Source organism: Patiria miniata, unplaced genomic scaffold (assembly GCF_015706575.1).
Source record: "Patiria miniata isolate m_02_andy unplaced genomic scaffold, ASM1570657v1 HiC_scaffold_8, whole genome shotgun sequence".
Taxonomy (NCBI): Eukaryota; Metazoa; Echinodermata; class Asteroidea; order Valvatida; family Asterinidae; genus Patiria; species Patiria miniata.
The window spans coordinates 837,989-865,118 of record NW_024037075.1 but is presented as its reverse complement, the minus strand read 5'-3'; the positions used below and the strand labels follow the sequence as shown (position 1 = coordinate 865,118).

The window sequence follows — 27,130 nt, the reverse complement described above, 5'->3', positions numbered from 1 at the left end:
AGATTCAGAGTACATGTACCAGTTAATAGAGAGGGGGTTGGGGGAAGGGGCAGGGATGGGGAAGTTGTATCTCTTCCAAAAGAAAGGTTTCTTGATTTATACTCCCCCCCCCCCCAATTTCTACTTCAAAACAGGTTTCCCACAAAATTAAAACAATGAAAATAGTCCTTAAATTAATTTTGTAAGATTGAATTTGTATTAAACAGATGCTTATTTTCTAATTTTTAGTAAAAATGGTCAAGGTGTGTTTCATTCTGTTGTACAATTCAGTGGCAGATCCGGCGTTTGTCAAATGAGGTCATTTTTTTCACTTGAAAGAGCCCTCCCACCCCCACAGCCTCAATCCCCGCCCCCCCCCATAGCCTCACCCCCCCCCCCCCCCCCGCACTAAGTTCTCTGGATCCGCCCTTGCAGTTGGCTGTTGAAATTTGATTTTCAATTTTTCCCCATGTAGACTCCGTAGTCCTTTTAATTACAAAACTTAACACTCCAATTTAATAATGTATTTCAAAACGAACCACATTTTTAGTCCCAATGTGTACACATAATGTAAAAAGCAAAAGGTTACAATTTAAACCAATTATTTTCTGGGGGCGGGGGGGGGGGGGATAATAATCGTGTTTATCAATATTGTAACATTTTTGGGTCAATTTACTTTCTTGGCAAGAACCGAGTTTTTCGTGACTGTGATTTTGGCCACAAGCCAAAATGACCTGGAATAAAAGTCGAAAGACTTCTACGTGTGTCATTGCAGTCCCGCGCAACTCGTTTCATTCATGTTTTTCGGATCCATGTCCGTTGAACATTGTGACAATTCTTCTTTAGTAATTTTTTTTGGGTAGACTTTGACTTCAAAGATAACCATCAATAAATAACAAAATGTGTCCTAGCAGTGATTCTTACGTTATACAAATGGATACTCATTAGTCTGAACGACTAGTATTTCAGTCAATCAATTAAAATGTTTGGGTATTTAAATTGAGTAGGAGCCTTGATTTAGCAAAAGCTACCTGATTGGTCAATGTTCCAATACGTGGTTTGCCCGCGTTTCATTATCCAATCAACGCGGGAGGTTCACGCAGCCACCTGCCAATCAAAATCACGTGGGGAGAGCACGTGGGCAGGGCGAAAAATTTGTGGTATTTGTGCGTGCCGAACGAACGCGTACGCGTTAAGCGGCCTCTCTTTCACAGACACAATCCCAACACACAGGCAGTCGAGCAGTTTGGCTCTTTAGCCACTTTATTCCTCCCCAAAACCGGAGACAAACTCACCCTAAATTTCAATAGGCTTGTAAACTCAACCCTCAACAACCACCACAATGAATAAAATCTACTGCGGGAACCTGAGCGAGGACGTTACGGAGGATGCCCTGCGCGACCTCTTCGAGGAAAATGGCGTGCCCGTCTCCAGCATGGTCGTAAAGCGCAGCGCCAACCCGAACAGCAACGCCAGCCCCTTCGCTTTTGTGGACGTTGAGAACGAAGAAATGGCCCAACTTGCCATCGACAAGCTCAACGGTCAGTTGTGTATATCACAGTACAGTAGTGTGCCACATATTTGACAAGAATTTGGTCACAGATTTGACAGGGGACGGCTTTATTGATGTGAATTTTACGACGATATTGTACGAAGAATTGCAGAGATGTTTGCGTGGGTTGGGATAGGTCGCCATATTGAAATGACGTAAACCACATGCTCGCCATGTGTGTGTAACTCCGCATGCATTTATGAACGGTCGGTTACTTTACCCATGGCCATGCACAGTCGTACGTGTATGCCGTATCACGTGGAGTGCATGGTGGGCCCATTAACTTACACGAAGTTTAATTTTTCTGTCCTTTTTAAGCTAGCTGTTCAAAGGTATTTGTTGTCTTGCAAAATTGTAATGTTTATTGTTTTAACTGTCTGTGAAATTAACATGTTTAATAAAAGATTGAATTTAATTTGATGAGGTGTCCAGTCATTTCTCTAACTTGTTTAACATGTTTAAAAAAGTATTATTTTAACAAAACAAGAGGCAGGTAATTTCTTTCTCAAAAGTTTTTTTTTCTCAACTCAAATTTGTTACTGTGGAATCTGTGTTGGCAGAAAAAGGGGAAATTTGGATTGATAAACTGTCCCCAAACTTGTGACAATACACTTTTAAAATGTAAAAACTAAAAATAAAAATCTCATCTTCTAAAAAAGAACTTTTATTTTTTTAAACATGTTCAACCAACAACTGAATCATATATTTTAATTATTTTTCTAATCTTGTTTTATGCCACATAAATTTCCACTCAATTAATAATGAAATTGTGTATTTTTCACTGTGGAAGTAAATCACTCAACTCAACTTTTTACAAGGGAAACATTTATTTTGGGCATGTACATGTAGGATACAGGAAATTGGGATTCTATTTCGGATTTTTTCCCCATTTGTCATTTCATTTTTTTGAACAATTTATTTATTCAGAGGGAATGTTGAACATTTATTTGTTATTTTTGCAAAATTAAGGAGTTTGTTTCAGTCATGATTTTTTTCTCTCAATTTTGTTTGTGTATTGAAGTTAGGTTTGTTTCATACTTTCAGATGAAAGAGACAACTTGTTAATTTGAAAAGAAACTTTTGTTCAAAGATTGGTGTCTATACTCTTTAAGTAGAATTTTAAAAAATTCCTGTATTCCTAGTCCTACTGAATCGAAATAATAACAACTTGTTAAATTTAGTGCAGATTCTCATAAGTACTGCCCAAAACATTTTAGAGTATGTCTCGCTTGCAGAAAGTAATGTGCAGGATAATTGAAATTGCATTTATGATAAAAGTTACTTTTTTTTCTTTTCAATTTCAGACTACAACTTACTTGGATCAGTAATGGTTGTGGAGCACTCTGTCCCCAAGCGTGGGAGAGGCAACAGGTATGACAAGATTTTCAAGTATATTGTCACTAAAATACAAGTTTTTTTCCCTTTTTTATTAAATGGTTTTAACCACAATTTAATTTTTGCAATGTGCAGTTAAAGAAATCAAACCTAAGATTTTTCTGACCTTATCCGAACAGTCGCCACAAACCTGTGTTTTATTTAGCCATCAATTATTGAGATCAGAGCAATTTTTACAAAAAAATCACAAAATTAAGGAAAGAATGTAGTATCCAGATGCAAAGTCTTCTTTAGTTTTGTACTAAGAGTGCATTTTCAAAGTATTTTCTAAAAAAATTGGACATTTTTCTCAGTCCCAGATTCATGTCTTGACAGCATTTTAGCAAATGACTGACCTTCATTGAGATAATTTATGATGGAGAAAGTGGCGTTAGGATGCATTATTCTTTCTAAAATGAATGCCAAAAATTATCCAAAATTGTCTCCAAGTTTAACAAAAGAAGGGAGGATACACCTTTGGCTTTTAAAATGAGGACAGATGAGGACAAAGTAGGTTGTTGTCCTCCATGGCAACTCGTTAAACGAAAAGGTCAGGAACCCTTTTTAAGAGGGACACTCAAACTTCACTTCTGTATGCATGAAAAGGAGTTAAAAGCACTGATATATAATAGTGTAATAGAGATCAGTGGTTAAAAGCAGTGATCCATTATATCAAGTAGGATTCTAGTAATAGGGGGCAGGGTGGTTGGTCACTTCAGAAAGTAGGGGGGGGGGGTGTGTTACACATCCATACTTTGGCCTCCTGCTGGCCACATTTTTTTCTGTAATATAAGGCAGGTTTTGTTAGCAGGCCAGACACAGTGGTATGTCACCCTTGTTCACCTTCTGTCTGGAACCTGTGGGCAATTTTTGTAACTATTAGGGATATAAATTACACCGCTTACTGGTTGTCGATGAAACTGCTTACTGTTACAGCCAGCTATTTGTGTCCTTGCTTTCAACTAACTCATTTAACCTTGGGAGTGTTTTTTTTTTTTTCGTCCCTGGAGTATTAAAAGTTAGTAATTCACTGTTTTGTCTTGAAGCAGTTTGTCTAGACAGGATATTACTGAAATGATTGTAGATGGCAATATCTATTTAAACGTGTCCTGTCTGATAAAGAAGATGATATTTATAGACCATTATTATGTTGATCATTATTTTTCCCCATTTAAATCAACGTAACCCAGTGCGTGAAATTACGGTCGGACATCGGACATTTTCCGACCACTTTCATGGTTTGTCCGACCAAATGCAGATGTGCTCGGACAAAATGTCCGAGTGATTTATGTTTTCTTTGTGGAGTTGTCTTTTTCAGAAGTATGAAATAAACGCTTGCGCTCAAAAGTATTTTGTTGGTTATTTCCGATGATCCGGTCTGTAATACTTACCGTACGCTGAGCTGCTGCTAACTACATGTTGTCTTATATTCACGCAATAGATGCAACGCGTTTACACCCCAATCATTACACAGTCTGGTACAGCGCGGCGTGCACAGCGATAGATTGGCATTCGTACGTACGTGCCGTTTGCCAAAAAATAGACGTGAAATCAAGTCGATAAATTGTGTTTCGATCAGCAGTCTTCGTGTTTCTTCTACAAATCAATTAATACAACTTTTTGTACTTTTCAAGTCATTTTATGGAAATGAGCAGTGGCCGTTTGTGGAATTCCCAGTTAATTTCTATTGGGCAAAAGTGTTAAATTGGACCTGATTCAACCTCTATATATTCCTTGCTATAATGATTCGATCGAGCCTCTTTGGACATTCAGAACTGCAATTTCACCCAGTTTAAGTTATGTGTTCTTCAGACTTGAATGAGTCTGTATAGTGACGAGTCTAAATATTATAAGGACATTGACGCGCATACATGTAATGAGAATTTAGCAAGATCAAAGTAGGTTGTGTTGCGCGGTATGCTTTAAGTGCGTGATTGTTACTAAATTCTCACAACGTGGCTTACTACAGAAACGAGCGCGTGAATGCCCGGCGCTTGTCATTGCAACTACATAGTGTGTATTATGGATACGTACGTACGTAAACATACATACTGTACATGTACACACGTGTATGTACCGTCCACGTGTTTGAAGTATAGTAAACGTGGCCTTTTGAAAGTTCGTCTCAGATGGCAGATCAAAACTTGACAATGGCAGAACACTTTTGATTGTGCTCGGACATTTTGTCCGACCACTTTTTTGGTCTAATTTCACGCACTGTAACCAAAGCAAGGCTGGAAGGAAAAACAGTGGTCGATTTAGAGGGGTTTTACATGCACAGGTGCATGTAACTTTGACTCTGTGCATGTAAAATTGTGCCTGTGCATGCAAAATTTTCTGTTTCTCAGCCCCTTTTCAAGGAAAAAGCTTAGTTGTGCATGTAACTTTTGTTTTCTAAAGCGACCCCTGAGGAAAAATAGTCTGGTTCCTTTTCGCGCAAAAAAACTATCATTCAGTACTGCTATTGGATACAGGGAACATGACTGAAATGATGGCAGCATGAATAAGGTCTATAGCCTTCCATTAATTTCAAGAACCCTTGTTTTAAAACTTACTACAGTGTGACTTTATATGAAATAAGCATAGTTTTTTTAGAGCATGGGGCCAATGTCATAGTGCTGCTTTAGCACAAAATTTGCTTAAGCACAAAAACGTCTTGCTTAATAAAATCAGGTTACCGGCCAAAACTCCATGCGATTGTTATGCTAAGTAAACAACAGCTAAATACCAGTCACAAGCAATGTACATCACATGGAGTTTTGGCCGGTTACCTAATTTTACTAAGCAATGTTTTTCCGTGCTTAAGCAAATTTTCTGCTTAAGCAGCTCTATGAAATTGGGCCATGGTCTGAAAGCACATGTAGTTGATACTGATAGACAGGAATGTATTGTAGACTTATAAAAAGTGCTGGGCTTGCAGTAATAAGGTTCTCTCTCTAAAGAAAAAAAACCAGTTCACCAATTTAACCTACACTGGCGCTCTCCAATGACTTGGCTGAATTGTCTGGGTGTGCAACTGCAAGGGGGCCAGGTTCACTGAAGGTTTTTCAAAGGGGGTCGAAAGTTCAGACTGGGCTGGTGCTACCTATAAATCACACTGTCTGGTGTGTTAAAGGGGCAGTTGAAGTGACGGTGGCAGTTGCATATTTGTCATGCTGTTGAATGGTGTGTTTTGCCAGTGGTGTTCCCTTTAATTTATTGGCAATTGAGATGGCCACCTTTTGAAGCCTAATTTTGCCACGCAGATATTTACAAAATTGAGGTGTTCCCATCTTCCATAAACCCTTTATCTCTGGACATTAATTGCTTGAAAAAAAAAAAGACCTGCCAAGATCTTACAGTTACAATTTGTGCATTCGTACATAAAAATCAACCCCCAAGTTTTGCCATGTTGAATCAATTAATTTAATTTACCCTTTTCGGTGTTGCTGTTTCCACAGCACGTCCTTGATTTCCTGTGAAAACATTTTTTTAACATAGGACCCCTGGGACGGGCCGCCTTCAAGACAAATGATTTTTTTTTCCTTTCTTAAAAAGACTGTTTAAATTCTCCCAACAAGATACCCAATTGGCATGAAGCTTATGAATATTCACAAGTAGTGTGATTGTATTGGGAGTCTGGCAAACCCTGCTAATTAACCATTGTTACACTGTATTACATTGTATAAGTTTACTCCCTAAAGGCTGATGACTCTATGAAACTCAACATTGTCAGGCAGTATTATTTTGCTTGCCTCTTTTGTGTGCAAAAGCCCTGACCCCCAGTTTTTTACCTCAATGGCTATTAGGATTTTGATGTGCCCCATATGTTATGTAACCACCTGTTGTGATAGTTTGGTTACACACAGTTATCATCTTTCAGATCTGGGGAGTTATTAATGTTATCAATTTAAGTAGAAGCACCTACACGCACATGTATGTAAGCAGATTTGTGGTTGAATAATACCATTGGTAATTCGTTGGCATCTATTAGCAAACTTTCAAGTTGGAGGCTGCACTGAATCTAATGCTGACAAATTTATGAAATAATTCTCATCACCTAACAAAAACATTTTTTTAATACTTTATTTAATATTCAAGCAGCAAAAATCTGAACAAATTTAAATTATTAGTTTTAACTAATAAATTTGATTATGTTAAAATTCATGGGCTTTGCTGCACCTAGAGTTTGTTGTGGTAATTTTGCCCCATTTTATTTAAAATAGTATTGGATTTAGAAATATTAAGGAAGCTCTGAAGTAAACGTTTAAAAGAATTCACAATTCACAAAAAAAAATTAGGTTTTTCAATTTAGAATATAAACGTGTTTGCATTTAAAAAAAAAAAAGAATAATATATTGTGATAGAGAAGTTTGAAATGTGTGGTTTTAAAGGGTTAGGGGCCTGTTTGCGGATAATGGCAATCATAATTGTGGTTTTCAATCACTCAGTTGTAGTAGGCACACACAGCGCGTAATGTGCGCGTAAAGCATGAAGTGCAGCTTCTCGCGAATTGTGACCAGTTTTAAACAACGCTGACTGGTGTTTAAACCACGGTTTAAGATCACCCACGTGACGTCTTGCAGGCCTGGTTTGATTCAATATTGATGGAGTATGATGGACGTGGGCCTGGAGGTCTAAAGCAAAGCATGCATTGGAAGCAGTGTGGTTGATGGATTTTGGCTGACTTGGTTCAGAACTTAAGAAAAGACAGTAGGGATCTAGGGTTAATGTTTAGGAGAGTGATATCAGGAAAGTTATAAACTTGTTCCGTTGTAAAATTAGATAATTATAATTAAAAAAAAGTATTCAAGTCGCAGATCTGGCTAAGGCCAGCTCCAAGCTTGCACATGCTCAGTTGTGAGTTTGGCGTTCCCGCTGCGAACATCAAAACCCAGTGCCGCTATCTTGTGCTGTCTTTAACGCTGTGATGCCATGAGACGAAGCACTGGAACACAAAACCCATATTGGAAGCATCCGTATATGTTTCTGTGCTCAAATGTCAATTTCTTTATCAGGAAATGTTTAGTACAGTGAAACCCCAAGTCAAACCTCAAGGGAACAGGTTCAAAGTTTGACTTTAGCAGAGTGTTGAGTTAGGCATGGTTGTATATCATTGTTATACTACTGAAGGCAATGGATTCTTTGTTTGACTTAACAGTTGTTTTGAGTTAGGCAAAGTAAAAAAAAAACCAAGTTTCTCCCTTTTTTTTCAATACTTTATTTAATATTCAAGCAGCAAAAGCTGAACAAATTTAAATAATTAGTTTGAAGTAAAAAATTTAATTTTGTTAAAATTCATGGGCGTAACTGCACCTAGGGTTTGTTGTGGTAATTTTGCCCCATTATATTTAAAATAGTATTGGATTTAGAAATATTTAGGAAGCTCTGAAGTAAACGTTTAAAAGAATTCGCAATTCACAAAAAAAAAAATAGGTTTTTCAATTTAGAATATAAACGTTTTTGCATTAAAAAAAAAGAAGGAATAAAATTGTGATAGAGAAGTTTGAAATGTGTGGTTTTAAAGGGTTAGGGGCCTGTTTTGCGGATAATGGCAATCATAATTGTGGTTTTCAATCACTCAGTTGTAGTAGGCACACACGGTGCGTAATGTGCGCGTGAAGCATGAAGTGCAGCTTCTCGCGAATCGCGACCAGTTTTAAACAACGCTGACTGGTGTTTAAACCGCGGTTTAAGAACACCCACGTGACGGGCTCTGGTCCAGTAGGATTGGGTAAACTGTCTCAGGTATTATTAAAGCTTTTTTAACTTTCATTTGATTTTGCAGGAGCCGCTCCACCAACATCCAGGTGCATAACATTCCCCTGAACACCCCGCTGCAAGAAATCCAGGACCTGCTGAAGACATTCGGCGAAGTCTCTTCCTGCGAAAAAGGTAATACAGCCCTTCCACAAGTCGATTTTCATCCTCGAGTCGAACAAAAATAACCTGTTTCATTCATGTATTGCGGTGCTTAAGTCAGTTTGGGTAGTTGATCAGCTGAGCGTCCCAGGTTCAAGTCCCGCATTAGTCAACCTTTTGTCTTCATATTTTTTTTCGTCAGGCCGGGAGGGTGCTAACGGTTACGGTGTAAACGCCACCTATGCAGCCGTGGAGCAAGCCCAGCAGGCCATCAAGCAGCTCAACAACTACGAATTCAACAAGTCCATGCTCAAGGTAAGAACACCAATTAAACCCTAAACCCTACCTCAATCCTACAAAATCCACCAGACGGGTTTTGGAGGATTTGAGCTGTATTGCATAGTGAATAAGACTGTTGGTCCTCTAAGTACAAAATTTGAATATACGCCCTTTTTTTTTCTTTGTCTTTTGCTCGTCAGGTGAACTACAAGACTTCCGGGTCTCGCCAGGGCAATCGCTACAATCGCAATCCCAACCGCAACCAAGGGAACGCTGTGTTTCCAGTCAGGTACGAACTTAAACCTTAATTTTCAAGTTTAGTAAATTTTATTTTTGTTGGTAGCATTGTGAAGTATTGATCAAGACAAGACGATCCTAGTAGAGCTGTTACATGAGTGCACAAAACTATTAATTTGATTTAGAATGGCTTTTTTTGTGGGAGGGGGTTTCGTGCATCAGTAAACACAATGGGCTGGATTTAACCCATTCATTGGTATAATGGGGGGTCCTATGCAATAGCACTGCCCGGCTCGCAAGAGACTTGGAGTCGGTGTAGTACAAAGAGGACTTGAGACTGGCCCACTCACGGACCACCAACGATTTTAACTTCAACGTTGTCATCACGGAATACATTTTCGTTGGCAGATTTTCTTGAGAGGAAAATAAAAATTGGAGATTTTGAGAGAAAATAATGTAAATTATGATTATTTTTGTAATTGGCCTGTGTAATTCCCATGTGCTTGGCTCTGTTAAATGCCCTGGAATATCCAGCAACATTATGTAGTGCCAGCGTTGTGAATAAGACTTTCTATCACTTCAGCCGTGTGTGTGGGCCGTAGCTCTATCAAAAGCAATCATCTCCCAAGCTCTGCTGACTTGAAGCCACCCACAGATTTTAGCCGCCCACCCCATTTGTAAACACTATCCTTTTTTTAATAATCCTCAGACAAGATCAGTTTCAGAAGTAGTCATTTTGTAATGGTATTGACACCGAGTTTTGCGTGGGAGGTTTTTCGTGTCGTTTTGCTTGATTTGGAAAGGTCGACAGGTTTTGTATCTGTTGGGACGCTGTTGTAGAAGGGTATTTAAAGTCGTGCTTAGGTCTCGTAGTCAAACATGAGTGCACACAAGTATATTGCTAGCAAGGCGCATGTATTTCTGGCAGTAATTTTTGAAATTTAATTTTTCAGTTTGGTAGTTTGAATTCCGTGAATTTCAAGGACACTGCAAAAAATAAATAAATAAATTTGAGGTACTGACAGATTTATACATTAACATCAATTCAACATTCAGAAAATGCATTTAACCCTAACCTCCCCAACTCCATCAAAATCCATCCCCCATTTTGGTGGATTTTGGGGGACTTGGTCCTGCAGGCCTGGTTTAACTCAATATTGATGGAGTATGATGGACTTGGGCCTGGAGGCCTAAAGCAAAGCATGCATTGGAAGCAGTGTGGTTGATGGATTTTGGCGGACTTGGTTCAGTACTTAGTAAAAGACAGTAGGGAGTTAGGGTTAATGTTTAGGAGAGTGATATCAGGAAAGTTATAAGCTTGTTCCATTGTAAAATCAGATAACTATAATTAAAAAAAAGTATTCAAGTCGCAGATCTGGCTAAGGCCAGCTCCAAGCTTGCACATGCTCAGTTGTGAGTTTGGCGTTCCCGCTGCGAACATCAAAACCCAGTGCCGCTATCTTGTGCTGTCTTTAACGCTGTGATGACATGAGACGAAGTACTTGAACACAAAACCCATATCGGAAGCGTCTGTATATTTTTCTGTGCTCAAATGTCAAATTCTTTATCAGGAAATGTTTAGTACAGTGAAACCCCAAGTCAAACCTCAAGGAAACAGGTTCAAAATTTGACTTCAGCAGAGTGTTGAGTTAGGCAGGGTTGTATATCATTGTTATACTACTGAAGGCAATGGATTCTTTGTTTGACTTAACAGTTGTTTTGAGTTATCAGAGTTTAACTTAGCAAGATTTCACTGTATGCTATTGACGGTTTGCCCTTCAGAAGGGTTGTAATGTGCGTTGGTGTGATTTGTTTTCTCAGAATGTTGGTTCCCAGCGATACGGTGGGTGCCATCATTGGAAGAGGCGGCAAGACCATCAAGCAGATCACTGCTGAAACCGAAGCAAGGTAAGAAAATGGAGAAAAAAAGTCTTTAAATTCTTAAAATTGAAGAAGAGAGAAAAATCGCATTCATAAAGCACATCCATACCGAAAAAGAAAGGAAATGGATTAAAAGAGACAAAATTGCATTGATGAAGTACATTGATTAAATTACTCTTTCATGAACTAAAACCCCTCTCGCCCCTCCCCTTTCCAACCCCTACCACCCCCCCCCCCCCCCCTTAATGACTGCCTGCTTACACTAACAAATGAGGTCGTCCTTGATTCCTGGTTGTGTTTTCATAATACCACCCACGTTGACCATTGATGTACTGGCTATTTTGTAATTCCCCCCCCCCCCCCCCCCCCCCATGTGAACAACCCACATTGTGTAATTAGTGCACAAAGAAATCTGGTTTGCCGAGATGAGAAATCTCTTGCATGTCAGCGTCTCCTTGACGACAGTTAACCATGACAACAATCGCTATGGCAAAACTGCCTAGCCTGTATGTTGCCTCATCCATCCCCCCCCCCCCCCCCCCCCCCCCCGGGAGCGACAAGGCTGTACTAATGTAATAAATTCAGAGAGTATGATATTAACACGTACATGGAAGCAGAGAAGAGTAACGATTGCAATTACGTGTACTTCATATTGTTATCAAAGATGTTCTGATGTATTCATTGACACAAAGGTTTTCATTTTTTTTAATGAGTTTGCGAATGCATTTGCAGTGTTTTACATGGCATCTCATGTCATAATTGGTGTGAGCAAAATGTCACAGATGTTTGTTTCAAAACGCAACCGATGAATATTTGGGAGGTTTTTTTTTAGTTTTGGGGATTTTTGGTTTTGTTTTATTGCTTTTGTGTTTTTCACAGACGTCTTTTTCACTTGAGTTTATCCTTAAATGTCAGTTTGACTTTTAAGTAAACAAGAATTTGTTTTACATTGACTTGGTGTAATGAAGGGGATGTGGGTTAAAAAAAGAGCTGTAAAAGCTTCTTTTAAAAAAAAATCATTTCAGAATCTAACCAGAATTATCCCCAGCTGTATTGATTTTGAAATCCTTGTTAAATATGTTACTGAACATGCTGAATTTATTTGATTTCCAGAGCTGTGCACCTCTTGCAGACTGTATAAGGATTTTTTAAACAAGAAAGAAATGGTTTCTGTTTCACAAATGAAAATCAAATCTGATGTAGAAAACAATTTGGGCTGGCAAATATTTGTTTTTAAATATTTTTTATTAAAGGTAGTGGAAAATATGTTTGCAGTTGCTCAAACTTGTTTGAGCAGGGTTATTTTCATGTTCTTCTTTGCCACTTGATAGAATGAAAATGAATTTTCCCCAGAGAGATTAAAAATTTTTTTTTTACAAGTACATGTATAACTCGATGTCAAAAAAGGTTTAATACAGTCTTCCACTTTTTATCAAAAAAAAAACCAGATGTGATTTCCGTGGATAGGGACTCCTCCCCCCCACTTTGCGTTGTTTTGTCGCCCTTACACAGACCCACTCTGCCTTTGAGTCATCAGTGAATAACGGGCCCAGATGGAGGTTTTATAAAAAGCCAAGGCTTCCTGTATTTAGGGTTCCCGTTCAAACCAACCAGAAGCTAAAAACAGACGGTTTTTGTGCGATTGTGTTTGGCGTAATTGATTATTTCCTGAAAAGGGACACAAATTCCACGGGGTCAACCAAAGGGCAGCTGGCCCATTGGTCAATGAGTTTGTCTTTGAACATCTTTAAGAAGGATATTCTTTTTGAACACGTTTTAGATGTGCGCCATTAATTTGCTGATTTTAAGTTTGGTTTGACAATGGAAAATAAGGCAGTTTGTACATTTATCTCCTGCATGCCAACATCAGAACAAATAATGGACAAACTTTATTGCCGCATGTCATATATCAGTCTTGATGTTCCCTGTTCTGACAACGTATTTCAATATTGAAGGATTCTATCCCTTATTAATCAAAATCCGAGATCTCATATTCTAATGTGGGGCAGCTTATCCCTAACTCCCTATTCCCTTTTTACTAGGAATCATCATCAATCCTCCAAGCACTTGGAGCACTTGTGTTCAAAAATGAAGGATACCTACCGCCACAATCCTTCAAAATCGTCAGACAGTCACGCCTCAAAAAATGCATTCATCCTAAATCCTCCAAAAGCCTCCTCCCTTTCAAACACCCTTCATCCTCAATCCTCCAAAATCCTCATGTGCTTCAACACCATTCATTCTGAATCCTCCAAAATCCTTATGTTTCTCAAACACCATCCATTCTGTATCCTCCAAAATCCTCATGTGCTTCAACATTATTCATCCTCAATCCTGCAAAATCCTCATGTGCTTCAACATTATTCATCCTCAATCCTGCAAAATCCTCATGTGCTTCAACTTTATTCATCCTCAATCCTGCAAAATCCTCATGTGCTTCAACATTATTCATCCTCAATCCTGCAAAATCCTCATGTGCTTCAACACCATTCATCCTCAATCCTCCAAACCACTCTGAGGACTTAACAAAATACTTCCAAACCTCTCTGGTTTTTATGAGCTTGCCCCTACTCCGCCGATTTTGTCACTTTTCCCTTCCGTTCTGTTTCAGCAGCTGGTGTGTTTTTTTTTAAGCAGGATGTTATTCCTTGTGTCATTTCTCTTAAAATAGCGCCCATGCCGAAGGGATACTGTGTAATGCACGCTTGGTCTGATTGTTGCTAACTGGATGTGATAGAGGGCGGCATTTGCATTCACTGTAACCCTCACTTTAGTTCAGACTTCGACCTTGTTAAAATCTGGCTTTTTTGTGACTACAAGACCAAGTTCTTCTGCTGTTGTGCTGTAGTACATAACAAAAGCCATAGCCATGGACGCAAAATTTAGATGTGGCTTCATATTCATTTGAAATCAAGGTAGTACAGTCGACTCTCGTTAGTACAAACTCTGTTCATACAAATTCTGGTTATAACAAACATAAAGCCTTGGTCTCGACTGTGCATTTATGTGCACAATGAATGGGACTGATGTTCCTCTTAATACAAAATTCTGATAAAACAAACAATTTGGCTAGGTCCGAACGAGTTTGTATTAACGAGACTCGACTGTACTTGTATTGTCACGTCATTGTAGAAGTGAATAATATTGAGACTGTTTGGATTGTCTTGGTTGTAAAAATGTCTTTACAGTCATTTAGTAATGATTGTTCGTTGAAAGCGCAAGGTGCTTTTTCACATTTTGTAAAATGGCTAATTTTTTTCTTCTTAATTTTCCTTTGAATTTATTTCCAGGATCGACATCCATCGCCACGAGAACCCAGGATCTGGAGAGAAGGTAAAAGTGAGGAAACAGTTCCAGTATTTGTTTGGGGTGCTTAATTTTTATCTTTAATCCACTAAACACCTCAAGTCAGAAGTAACCTTTTACTTGACCTTTCCCTGGGCCGTTTTTGGCTAGGATCTATCCGCAATCCTGCAAAATCCCCCAACTGCCACCATGTAAAAATTGGATACAGCATCAATCCTCCAAAATCGTTAGTTTTTTTTGTGTGTGTTTTTGGTGTACGTGAACTATATACACCTCGAGGACAGACAGACAAAGGGAGAACAACAGATTCTTTGTTGTCCTCGAGAGTTCATCTTTTGTTGAAATCGGTCCTCGGTCGTGCGTTTGTGTGCTTAGTCTATGGGAGAGTGTTATATTACAGGGACAAAGGAAAAGACAAGCATTGTCCTCGAGAGTATAGTAAAACACGACTGTGTCTTTTTGTTTGTTTGATCACAAAACATTTCAAATTTTGTCTTAAATAAGTGTGAAGAAAAAAATCCATCAGAAAAGACATCTGAACATAGCGCAACCCCATACACTTTGTCAGTATGGAAACAAAAACACTCCACAAAATACGAATAGTTGACCATGTTTTTGGGTGTTTTTTTGAATTTCATTTAGGCTGTGACCTATTTTGGCAACCCCGAAGACTGCACCACCGCTTGCAGGAAGGTCCGAGAAGTCTTGAGCCAGGAGTTGTCCCAGAAAGGGTAAGGTCGTGTCAAAGGTCATTTGGGGTCAAGTCCAAAGGAGGGTCATTTCTGTTTGCGTAGTGCCCCACAGTTACTTCTGACGTCCCTTGAAAGTACATGTTCATTTGTACTCGGTAGCTTTGTACCTTGTATGAAACTTTACCTCAAATTCATCTGACCTCTCTTTTACTTCTCTTGATCGCCATAACAACAAATTGAAAAATACTGGGGTGGGTCTCCCAAAGCTTGGGATTTCCTATTTATTTTTGTGCGACTTCCCAGATGAATGCTTGAAGTACAGAACATGAGCCATTGGTTAGTGTACATTGTTCATTTTGGGCAGATTTAGAATGGTCATAACATGAAGGGAAAATGTTCAGGATTCAGTTTCATAAAGCCTTCTAAGCAAGAAATGCTGCTTAGTAAATTTCTGTGTTAAGCGAAAAATTCTGCTGGGGACCAGTCACAGGTCGTGTATATCACATGCCTTTTTGGCCGGTAACCTGTTTTTGCTAAGCACATTTGTTACGCTTAGCAAGTTTTCTAGGCCAAAATTTGAAATCACTTTTTTTTTGGCAAACTTGTTTTAATCAATCGTTTCTCATTTCAGGTCCCTGCCCCCACTCAAGCTGCTGGCCCACGATGCACTGGTGGGCCGTCTGATCGGCAAGGGTGGAAGCTCCCTCAAGCACATCATGCAGGAGTCTGGTGCCACTATCACCATTTCCCCGTAAGTATGAAAAAAAAAAAAAGACAAGGTCCCGGACTTGTCTTCAAGTCCTACAAAAATTATCTTCAATGGTTTCAGAATGGCAAATCAGTGTGAAGTCAATTCGTGTCTCTGGTCTACACATTAGCCATGTTTTAACCCATTCATTGGCTTTACAGGGTAATCCTATATGATAGCACTGCCGGGCAGTCACAACTCCCAAGTGACAATCAGTCCCTTAGTAGTCAGTGTTAGTCAGTGACATAAGTACGAAGAGGACACCAGACCGGCCATCGGACACCAGTCAAAATTCTTACTCGTAACATGTCAAGTAGTTTAACGAAACCAAGAACCGCAGATCTGGCCAAGGCCAGCTCCAAGTTCACACCCCTCAATTGTGAGTTTGGCGTTCCCACTGCGAATATTAACACTCAGTGCTCGCTATCTTGTACCGTCCAGTACCGTGGTGATACGAGACAAAGTACTGACACAAACCAGAACAGAGGCGCAAGCATCGCCTGTCCATAAGTCATTTAAATATACATTTGAAGACTGTAAAGGTATGCTTGTTATCAACTCTCTTTCCCCATCTTGTGCATTTCCCCTCAGCTTACACGAGCTGACCGTCTGCAACCCTGAGCGCACCATCACCATCAAGGGCACCTTGGACCAGGAGTCCAAGGCCGAGTCCCTGATCACGGCCAAGCTGCGCACCGCCTACGAGCAGCACATGCAGAGCATGCAGAACCAGCAGCAGCAGATGTTCCCGGGCATCAACCACATGGCCATGTTCTCTGGCGGCGGCGAGCACAACCACGGCGGCTACCAGAACCAGGGCATGGGGGTAAGTCACAAGTCACTAACAAGGCCATCGCAAGTCAGTTACAAACCCATCTCAAGTCAGTCACAAGCCCATCTCAAGTCAGTCACAAGCATCGGTGTTGTAGGCAGTCCATTACAAGCCATTCACAAGTCATCATAAGGCCATCTCTAATCATCACAAGCCCATCACAAGTCGGTCAAAAGCCCATGACAAGTCAGTCACAAGCCCACTGCAAATCAGCCACAAGCCCAACGCAAATAAGCCACAAGCCCATCTCAAGTCGGCCACAAGCCCATCACAAGTCGATCACAAGTCGATCACAAGCCAATCTCAAGTCGGCAACAGCCCATCTCAAGTCAGTCACAAGCCCATCTCAAGTCGGTCACAAGCCCAACTCCAGTCAGTTACAAGCCCAACTCAAGTCGGTCACAAGCCCATCACAAGTCAGTCAAAAGCCCATCACAAGTGGGCCACAAGCCCGTCTCAAGTCGGCCACAAGCCCGTCTCAAGTCGGCCACAAGCCCGTCTCAAGTCGGCCACAAGCCCGTCTCAAGTCGGCCACAAGCCCGTCTCAAGTCGGCCACAAAGCCATCTCAAGTCGGCCACAAAGCCATCTCAAGTCGGTCACAAGCCCATCTCAAGTCGGTCACAAGCCCATCTCAAGTCGGCCACAAGCCCATCTCAAGTCGGCCACAAGCCAATCTCAAGTCGGCCACAAGCCAATCTCAAGTCGGCCACAAGCCCATCTCAAGTTGGACACAAGCCCAACTCCAGTCAGTCACAAGCCAAACTCAAGTCCGTCAAAAGCCCATCACAATTCGGCCACAAGCCCATCACAATTCGGCCACAAGCCCATCAGTGTCCGCCAGTGACATTGTTACAAAGAGGACAATAGGCTGGCCCTCGGGCACCGGCCAAAATTCGCAATCCGTAACATGTCAAGTATTTGAACAAGGTCAAGAATCGCAGGTCTGGCCAAGGCCAGCTCCAAGTTCACACCCTTCAACTGTGAGTTTGGCGTTCCCACTGCGAAAATCAACACTCAGTGCTCGCTATCTTGTACCGTCCAGTACCGTGGTGATACGAGACAAAGTACTGACACAATCCCATCACAAGCCATCACAATTCGATCACAAGCACACCAATAATCAGTCACAGTAAAAAGTTGTATCTGTTTAAAAATCTTTTAACAGCAAGGACCTATTCCTGGTCTGTATTATCCCAACCCACGTGGCTACAGAGATCAGCGCATGCAGCAGGAGTATCCCAGAGATGTGAGTAACTCGCTTCAAATTCATTTTGTTCTCATTTTTTTAAAAATTGTTCTCGCTTGCCTGTTTCAGCCTTCTATAAAAATGTCACATAAAGAAGATTCATAAACAATTTAAAAAAATAAGAAGTGAAGGTTGGTCAAAGTTTAGACAATGAAACATTCAGATTGACCATTGGTTCAAATAACTTTAGAAAATGTAGTTCAACTGTAAAATGTTGTCAAGGAGGAATTCCATACATGGACATCATTAATTTGTCCTTGCAGTGACCTATCAGCCATCGGAAATCGATAACATGTCCTTCAAAGTTAAACTTGGCAGGAAAAATATTGAAGCGTTTACTGAGAAAACACTTGGAATTTTTCAGACCAGTCTCATAGGGTTTGTGCACAGGGTGTCAAGTGATGTCCAGGTATGGTTCGATTCACTCAAATTGTGCACTTTTGGCAATTTTGAGCGCAAGGTACCTTAATCTAAGTGCTATTCTATAAGTTCTAAGTTTTTGGAACCTTGTTTGGCACCAGGCAAATGAGACCACCTTTCTGTACGTGCCCAACGAAGCCGTGGGTGCCATCATCGGCGTCAAGGGCGACATCATCAAGAGCATGTGCCACACATCCAACGCCTCGATCCGGGTGAGTGAATCCACCTGTCCCATCCCAAAATACTTACCCATTTAATAATCTGCAACATGTTCCATACTTAGCATGAAACTGAACGTGTATAGACCAAGCCAACAGGCCCCTGCGCAGGCGGGAAACAACACACAGGCAACAACACGCGTGCCTCTCCAGTGCAACGCATTTTCCAGTCGCGCGATGTTGAAATGTTAGCACACGCATCTCGGACATTTGTGCGCGCACGTCGGACATCTGTACGAGCATGTTGAATATTAATCACAACTGTGATTGGTCAAAACGTTATTGGGGCGGAGCTTAGTTTGTCTGTCTATTTGTGACGTCACCAAGTTTTCGCACTGCTTGGCATGTACATTTGGGTAAAGTACGAACTGTACTTAAGTAATTTCATTATCCTATAAATCATAACGATATTACTCCATCTCATGTGCAGTCTTTGTTAAAGGTAGAGTAGATCTTTTGCAGCTGTCCAAAAACTAACTGACGAAATTATTGCTGAAAAGCTTACTTGGTTTAAAGGTAGTAATGTCACTAAAATCCCTGTGAAATTATTCTTTATGGCATGCTGTCATTTTGAAGAAAACAATGAAAGAAGGCCTTTTCCGAAGATGCGTCAAGTGACGCATTTTTGGAAACCTCCGTTAAAATTTGGTTTGTAAGTAGGCGAATCTGTGAATGGCTGTGTCGAAGTGTTAACACGATGTACACACGCGCGCAGTTGCTATTATTCGTCAGTTCAGTGCATGATATCACATACCTGCCATCTACTGAATGAGAACATGTCTTGGACACCGATTTCTGGGCACAATTCAAAATATGACTCGGCAACTTAGAATGTTGTTTTCTCAGAAAATACGGCATTCACAGAGCTAAAAGTTCATCATGTTGGTTCTTAAACACCCATCTTCAGATTTTGCGCACATTTGTTTCTTTTATAATGAAAAAAATGCACAAATGACAAAATGATCTACCCTACCTTTAACGAAAACTGGTACCCCGCACTAAATCCCAATTGAAGTTACATGTTAACACACACCCATTACCCTTTTTCCCCAATCATTTCAGATTGCTCCAGCTGAGAACCAGGTAAATATAGTGTGTGGCGGTGTCAGAGCCCTTTTTGCTCTTCTTTTTTTTTTGCGTGGAACTGGACTGTAGAAACGTTTTTTTTAACTGTCTAGTAGCTGCGTTGTCCATACTCGCCTTGAAAAGATATTTTTCAAATTCGTCAAAAAAATTTAAAAATGAATGTAATAACTCTGATTTTTCTGCTGAGAAAGTATAAATATAGCAAGTATATACCCACAATTTTCCAACTTTCGAGAGCAAAATGAGAAAAAAAAAGTGATAATTGAAGAGTTACACTTTTTAATTTAAGGTCGAGCTTTGGACAGTGCATCTTTTTAATAGTAGCCCCTAGCTGTGTGTGACTACAGAGACTTGAAGACCCGACATTCCCAGACTGCTGTTCCTTTCGTAGCTAGACAGAACTAACCTTTGATTTCTTTGCTTCATGTGTTTTCGAAGTAAGGAACCCTTCTCGTCTTGAAATCAAACATTGCACATTGAACAATTTTAACACAACTTTTGGTTAGGTGACCACTGTAGATCAGTCACACTAGGCCCCAAGAACTGTGAAAAATTAACATAAGCCAAAGGTAGGCGGGGCTTATGGCCAAACCTGGAACGGTCCATTGTGTGACGAGGTATATCGGGCAAACTTGGTCACACATCGCTGTAAGAAATACACACTAAGAAATGTACACTATCAAAGGTAGGCGGGGCTAATGACTAAATCTGGAACGGTCCATTGTGTGACAACAGGTATATTGGGCAAACTTGGTCACACATCACTGTAAGAAATACACACTAAGAAATATACACTATCAAAGGTGGGCGGGGCTAATGACTAAATCTGGAACGGTCCATTGTGTGACAACAGGTATATTGGGCAAACTTGGTCACTCATCGCTGTAAGAAATACACACTAAGAAATATACACTATCAAAGGTGGGCGGGGCTAATGACTAAATCTGGAACGGTCCATTGTGTGACAACAGGTACATTGGGCAAACTTGGTCACACATCACTGTAAGAAATACACACTAAGAAATATACACTATCAAAGGTGGGCGGGGCTAATGACTAAATCTGGAACGGTCCATTGTGTGACAACAGGTATATTGGGCAAACTTGGTCACTCATCGCTGTAAGAAATACACACTAAGAAATATACACTATCAAAGGTGGGCGGGGCTAATGACTAAATCTGGAACGGTCCATTGTGTGACAACAGGTACATTGGCAGGTGGCCACGGTAGCTCAGTTGGTCATACTTGTCACACATCACCATGAGAAATATAAACAAACCAAAAGAAGGGCGGGCTTCTTGCCAAATCTGGAATCGTCCATTGTAAAGCACCTGGCTTCTATTCCCCCCCATTTGCTTATTCCAGATTGCCCAGCGCGAGAACGAGGCCGCGACAGAGCGCAAGGTGACCATCATCGGCTCCCCCGAGTCCCAGTGGAAGGCCCAGCTGCGTCTCTTTGAGAAGGTCTGCGGCCAGGGTCACTTTGAGACCAAGGAGGAGCACCTGCGATGCGAGATAGGCGTACCCGCCAAGATGGTCGGCCGCATCATCGGCAAAAAGGGCACCAAGGTAATAGGATTTGTAGGATCCCCATCCCTTCAGATTCCTTCAAATGCCACCAGGAGTTTTGGAAGATTTTTCTGATATTTTTTTTTTTGGTTGAGAAATAATCTTGAATTCGTAATTTGGTTATTTTTTTTAAGGTGCGTGATCTGCAGCGTGCAACCTTTGCCCGCATTGAGGTCCCCCGGGCCAACAAGGAAGAGGAAGACGCTGAACAGAACCCAGACGACTCTGAAGCCGAAGTCATGGTCAAGATCTATGGAAACTTTTTCTCCTTGCAGGTCAGAATCATTCCTATTTGTATCCCTCCCTCAGCCCCCCCTCCAAAAAAAACATGACAAAATTCCACTTTCTGTCACTATACCAAGTCTCATGTTCAGAGCTCCTTAGCAATAAACAGACCAAATAAACAAGTCTGTCGCTAAGGTCCCCAGTACCCCCTACTCCCACAAAATTAGTAGGCATGACCTCTCATGCTCTGATGTCCAAACCAAGTGAGAAATACTTTGAGCTTAGGGTCCCATTGCGGGATGTTCTCGGTCAGAGTATGTAAAATGTCCCCATTGCCCATCTCACAAAAAAAATGACTTGTACTCTTTTCTGTTTCCTTTCTGGACAGGCCGCCCAGCGTCGTCTGCGCAAGATGCTTTTTGATTTCACCAACCGCGGCAACCAGAACCAGTACAACAACTACAATCAAGGCGGGTACAATCAAGGCGGGTATCAGCGCCGCGGCCGCATGAACGGTCCAGGGCCACAGTAAGAGGACCCTCAGCTACCCCCTCCCCCCAAAAAAATACACCCCCTACCTCCCAATAACCTCACCCCCCCCCCCCCTCCCCTCAACCTCAACTCTGGGGTCCCTGTCCTTGTTGCCATCTTGAAAAGAACGCTTGTGACTTCCTGATTTGTGATTTGGGGTCTGAATAAATTTGCTCCAATGTATTCTCTCTTGTGAACTCGAGCTTTCTTTTCAAGATGAAGCCTGAACCCTCAAAACGCCCGAAAAGGCCGAGATTTTTTTGGTTTAATCTGGAAACCAAAGTTTCTGGTTGTGGATTTTTTTCCCCCCCCCCCCCCGAAGGTTTTTTTGGTTGTGGTTGACAGTAGCAGAAGTTGATTATTGGTGCATACGTCGGGCAAATTCGAAGCCTTTTTTGATTGCTGAGATTTGCACCAGATTGAGATGAATTTGTGAATGAATGAATACCACCGACTGTGTTTTTTTCCCCGGCTGAATTGTCGGGCCTGGCTCTTTGACATTTGGAATGTCGGAAAGGAAAGAGCCAAAATTACAAACAAAAAAAGTGTGCTGGGCGCAGACCATGACACCTTGAGGGTGACCACAGGTGGTGGTGTGCACTTTTTTTAATTAAATAATGGACCGTTGAACTGGTTCTTCTGCTTGTTTTTATTCCCCTCCGAAATTCTTGACTTGTCACCCCTCCCCCTAGAAATGGTGGGACCTTGCTGGACGCCAGCTGTTTAGAACCATCGATGGATGGGAAACTTCAGTACCCGACTGAACCTTCAAATTGAGTTCGATGAGTCAAAAGTGTCAGATTTCCCAGTGGAACAATTATGTTTGTTTGTGAGGGGTGAAAGGTCAAGAAGTCAACTTGCAATGAGTTGTCATGCAAGTTTTAAATTTCAGTTTATTTTTTTTATGATTTTTTTTTTTTTAAACGAGAGGGAATGATGGATAATTTTTTGGCTGAAGTTATGATGAAAAGTTGAACAGCTATGAAAACAATAAGAGGCATTAATAATATGGCATTCCGGCACAAAAGTTATGGGAGAATATTAAAGAGAAAAAAAAAGGTAAAAAAAATAGTAAAAATAAAAAAATGCAAAAAAAAATAGTAAAACATAAAAAAAACTTAAAAAAATAAAAATATATATTATAAAGAGAAATTTAGTTTAAAACAATATGGGCCATTATTTTGTGGAGAGAATTGTATATTATGGCCATATTTGTTACTTTATTTTTTACTTTTTGATAAAAAAAAATATAAAAAAAAGATTATTAAAAAAAAATGGAGATTCCATCCAGTGCTACCTCTTGTCCAAAAGTCTGTAATCGATAAACTTTTTTTCCCCAATGTTGGAGAAAAATTTCACAAAGATGAGACTCAAATTTGGCGTTGAAAAAAACAAAACAGTACAAATCTGTTGGATCGATCAGACTTTGTTTTACAGAGCAACTGCTGCTGCATTGGTGTAATCTACATTTTTGGATTTACGTTAAAAAAAGAAACAAACAACCTGCAGACTTGATCAAAAAAGAATTTTCAACCGAGAGAAACACAAAACAAATTCCAACTGGGTTATTTGGCAATAGAGGATATAAATCTCATGGTTGAAGGACCCGAATTTAATGTGGCTTTTTTTTGCTCACTGAAAAGGCGTTGGCTCATCATAGACAGTGACAAAATTAGCTTGTTAAATGAGGATCCTTCTAACTTTCCTTGCAACACCATATCGTAAACGCGTAGCTTTCTAAGTATTTAAAAGTTTATAAATCCCAACTCAGAAGACAAACATCAAGTATTATTTGTGTTACTTAAAAGTATGGAACGTTTTATCTCCCATTTCCTTTGGAATGGGTGGACTACATCAAAACGAAAAAAAAAGCAACATTTGAGTGACGTAACGTAGTCCCTTTTTTTCCCAGTGCCGTATAGTGTTAACGAACCAGGCCGTTAAAAGCCTAGCCTCCAATTTCTCTATTTTTTTTTTTTTTTTTTGGCATGTTTCTCAGAGCAATCAAATAGGAAGAATTTAATATCAACTGGGTGTCATTTGGCACATGCGATGTGTTCTGTACTTCAACTTTTGTGCCTTGTGATCCTGGGCGAGTATTGAATTTTTAAATTTGTTTTCAACTCGAGCACTTGCAAAGAAAAAAACTCAATAATCGAGACACTTGCCCAGTGATTGGTATTGTGATACTCTCACTTTTTCATTTGAACAAATTCTTTCAAATGATTGATTTGGGATTCATCCAAAAAAAAAAAAAAAAAAAAAACACCAACCAAACCAGTGTCTAACTCAAGCAGGTCCGTGCATTTCTTTCAAGAGAAAACGGACAATCTCTTGGTTTGCTTAAGTTAGCATTGACTTTTCATAGACGACGTTTTTCAGAGCGAAACCACACGAGTTTCCATATGACTATGGTAATAAAACGCATGTGGAAACCCACCATGACATTTTGTGGGGATAAGATAGATCAGGGTTCTGGGATAGTGAAGATACATTTTTCTCGGACTTTATTGGACTGTAGTTTCTTGAAACTAAAAAAAAAAAAAGAGGCAACAAAAAAACAAGCAGATCGGACTTGAAGACAATATCATTATTGTCATTTTTACTTCTTTTTTTTGAAAAAAGGAAGCAGCACTTTTTAGTGCGAGCTTATTGTCTCGTCACCTTGGTGACGATGATTTTTTGCAATCTAAAAACCTTGCAAAAAAAACCAACTGAATCGTTGACGGCTTGGGCCAGAATGCATGAACACTGGAACCCACACCATTGTCCAGGAACATTTTTACAATGCTATATTAGACCGTTGGAAAACATGGTAGTCTGGCATCCAAGCCCACTGTGACATTACAAAGTCGAGTACCTGCCTCTACTTGGAAGTTAATGCAGAGAACAACCCAAATTTCTGTGTTAGGAGGGAAAAGGTGACCAATCAGTATTTTGGAGAATAGTTGGAGGGAAAAAAAACATAACAGGAGTAGAATTTTGTGATTCTTTGGGACAGCTCTTGTTTCAGCGACTGTGTGGTGCAGAGTGGCAAGTGCTTTTGACTCGCTGTGATGACTATTTAAAGGTTCCATGCCATGTTATTAACATTTTCAGGGATAGTCCGAAACACATGCTAAAAAAAAAAAATTACACCTCACACTTGGCCTTAAAACTTGATGGAAGCCACCTGACGATTTCTTTTAGCATCTGTTTCAATATGCTGGATGTATTTTTTGTTCCTTCTGATTTTGGTGTTTTGTCGCAAACGGGCTTTAATTTCTTTTTAAAACAATTATTTGTTGCTTTAATGATATTCATACAAACAAACAAAATGTAATCTTTAAGTAGATGTTGAGGGATCCGTTGACCCTAAGTCATTCACTTTGGTGGGACGTGCCCTGATGTAGTTGTAATTTTAAACTGGAGTCAAAAAATAAAGTTTAATGTTTTGTGTTTTATGGTACGATAAAGAAGAAAACAAACAGAAGGCTTTCGGGCCGAGCCGTTTCATTGTTTCAAACTAGAGGAGTTTAATCGGATAAATTAACGTTGCACTTGTTTCCAAACCGTTTCCATTTGTTCACTTGTTACTAACAGATTACAATTTTATTAGATTTAGCGTCATTATGTACACCACAGAAGAGCATTATTATTAGTAGTAATTTTAAGTAGACTTTTAACTTGCCTGAACGGCAAAAGATTGATTCTGACAAGTTATCCAAGGCAATTCCACCAGCTGTCATGAACTTGCTCACGAGATGTCGCTCTTTAAAAAAACACACGAGCCATCGCTTTGATTATAAAAAACAGTGTTTACAGATATAACACCAGTTTCATGTTATATGAAGTTTAACCTAGGTAGGAATTATTAAGTACGTTAATTCATTAATCAGAAACTTATCTGAAGTTTAAAAAAAAAAAATTAACAAAAAGTCTGCATACTTTTGCATTGTACACTTTGTGATTAGTGGCATTTCGTTTTTGTTTCATTATACAAATGTAGTAGTTTTAAGAAGATTTTTTTCAGGACTTGACTTGATCATAACATGGCATGGAATCATTTTGGACTTCTCTTATTGTATACGCTTATTACACTTATTGGTTCAATCTAGCAGTGCGTTTGTAACGATGTAACACTTTTAATTAAAAACGTCTAGAGGATTCCCGATTTGAAATTCTTATAACATACCAAATTCTTATTTAAAACAAAAGAGCGGAACCATTTTTGAAGACTTGACAAAGCCTTAGATCTTCTAGCTCAAAAAAAAGTATGGACACAGCAATTTTGTCAAAACGGGTTTGGAATAAAGTCTTGCCGCTGTTGTCTACGATTTTTTTTTTGAGATGGAGGTCGAACATTTGAAGAATTTCAGAGTGTCCACAGAAATGTATTGTACGGGTGCTTGGTCACTTCTGAAATTCTATGGCCAGTTTCCAAGAGAGTTGCTTAAAATGTGAAGTAAGCAAGCATGCTTACTGCTTTTGCTTAAACAGAGAACTATTTCTGCTTAAAACTCATTTCGGTTGAGGTTGAGTCATTTCTCACCGAAGAACTCATTTTCATGTGCTGTAGATTTTGTGCTGCACACCACTTTTCAATCGTTCAATCGAAAAACAAAGTCACCAATTTTTTGGTAAACCATTTTTCGCACATCAATTTCCCTCGCATGGATTGGTGTTTCGACTCGCTGTCAACATCATTTGCTAGATTGAGCTCAATAATTCGTCGGAAAAAAATTTGGAGGGCAACTCGACCAAAAAAACCAAAGTATAGCACTACTGAGCTCTACTGTGAAAAGTAAAGTTCAAATAGTTTGCCAGAACCAGTTAGCCCGCCAAATTTTTGTAGTCGACACTTTCAGGGAAAATGGTATCCATTACCACATCCCTTTTGTATTAACTGCCCGTTTGCATTTTCTCATTTACACATTTTATGTTTACTCTTACTGGATTAAAATCAAATTATTCATGTTCAGTGACATGTTTGTGTGGTTGTCTCAATTATTTTGCGTTTTACCGTGAAATTCCCCAGCTATTTTAATGGATATGAGTATATGCTGCATTTGTCAACCATATTCCAGTTCCATTCGTGTGATGGTGCATCTGTAGCCACACTTTCCTTTAGA

At 39.9% G+C, this 27,130-nt stretch overlaps 1 protein-coding gene across 3 annotated transcripts; it reads left to right on the top strand.

Annotated features, from left to right (window-relative positions):
• Positions 1 to 1,142: 1,142 nt before the first annotated feature.
• On the top strand, positions 1,143 to 26,983 carry LOC119719386 (insulin-like growth factor 2 mRNA-binding protein 2). Of its 3 annotated transcripts, none has more exons than XM_038188815.1 (16): positions 1,144 to 1,520; positions 2,836 to 2,902; positions 8,673 to 8,779; positions 8,949 to 9,061; positions 9,226 to 9,314; positions 11,084 to 11,170; positions 14,434 to 14,476; positions 15,092 to 15,180; positions 15,773 to 15,892; positions 16,481 to 16,715; positions 17,888 to 17,968; positions 18,490 to 18,600; positions 19,669 to 19,689; positions 21,060 to 21,263; positions 21,398 to 21,538; positions 21,877 to 26,983. In XM_038188815.1, exons 1-16 carry the CDS (start codon positions 1,322 to 1,324, stop codon positions 22,018 to 22,020), a joined length of 1,851 nt encoding a protein of 616 aa, XP_038044743.1. In that variant the 5' UTR covers positions 1,144 to 1,321; the 3' UTR covers positions 22,021 to 26,983. The 3 variants fall into 3 exon arrangements, with proteins under 3 accessions (XP_038044744.1, XP_038044743.1, XP_038044742.1); XM_038188814.1 differs by having other exon boundaries at positions 14,434 to 14,482; XM_038188816.1 differs by lacking the exon at positions 19,669 to 19,689 and having other exon boundaries at positions 1,143 to 1,520; positions 14,434 to 14,482.
• Positions 26,984 to 27,130: the final 147 nt, after the last annotated feature.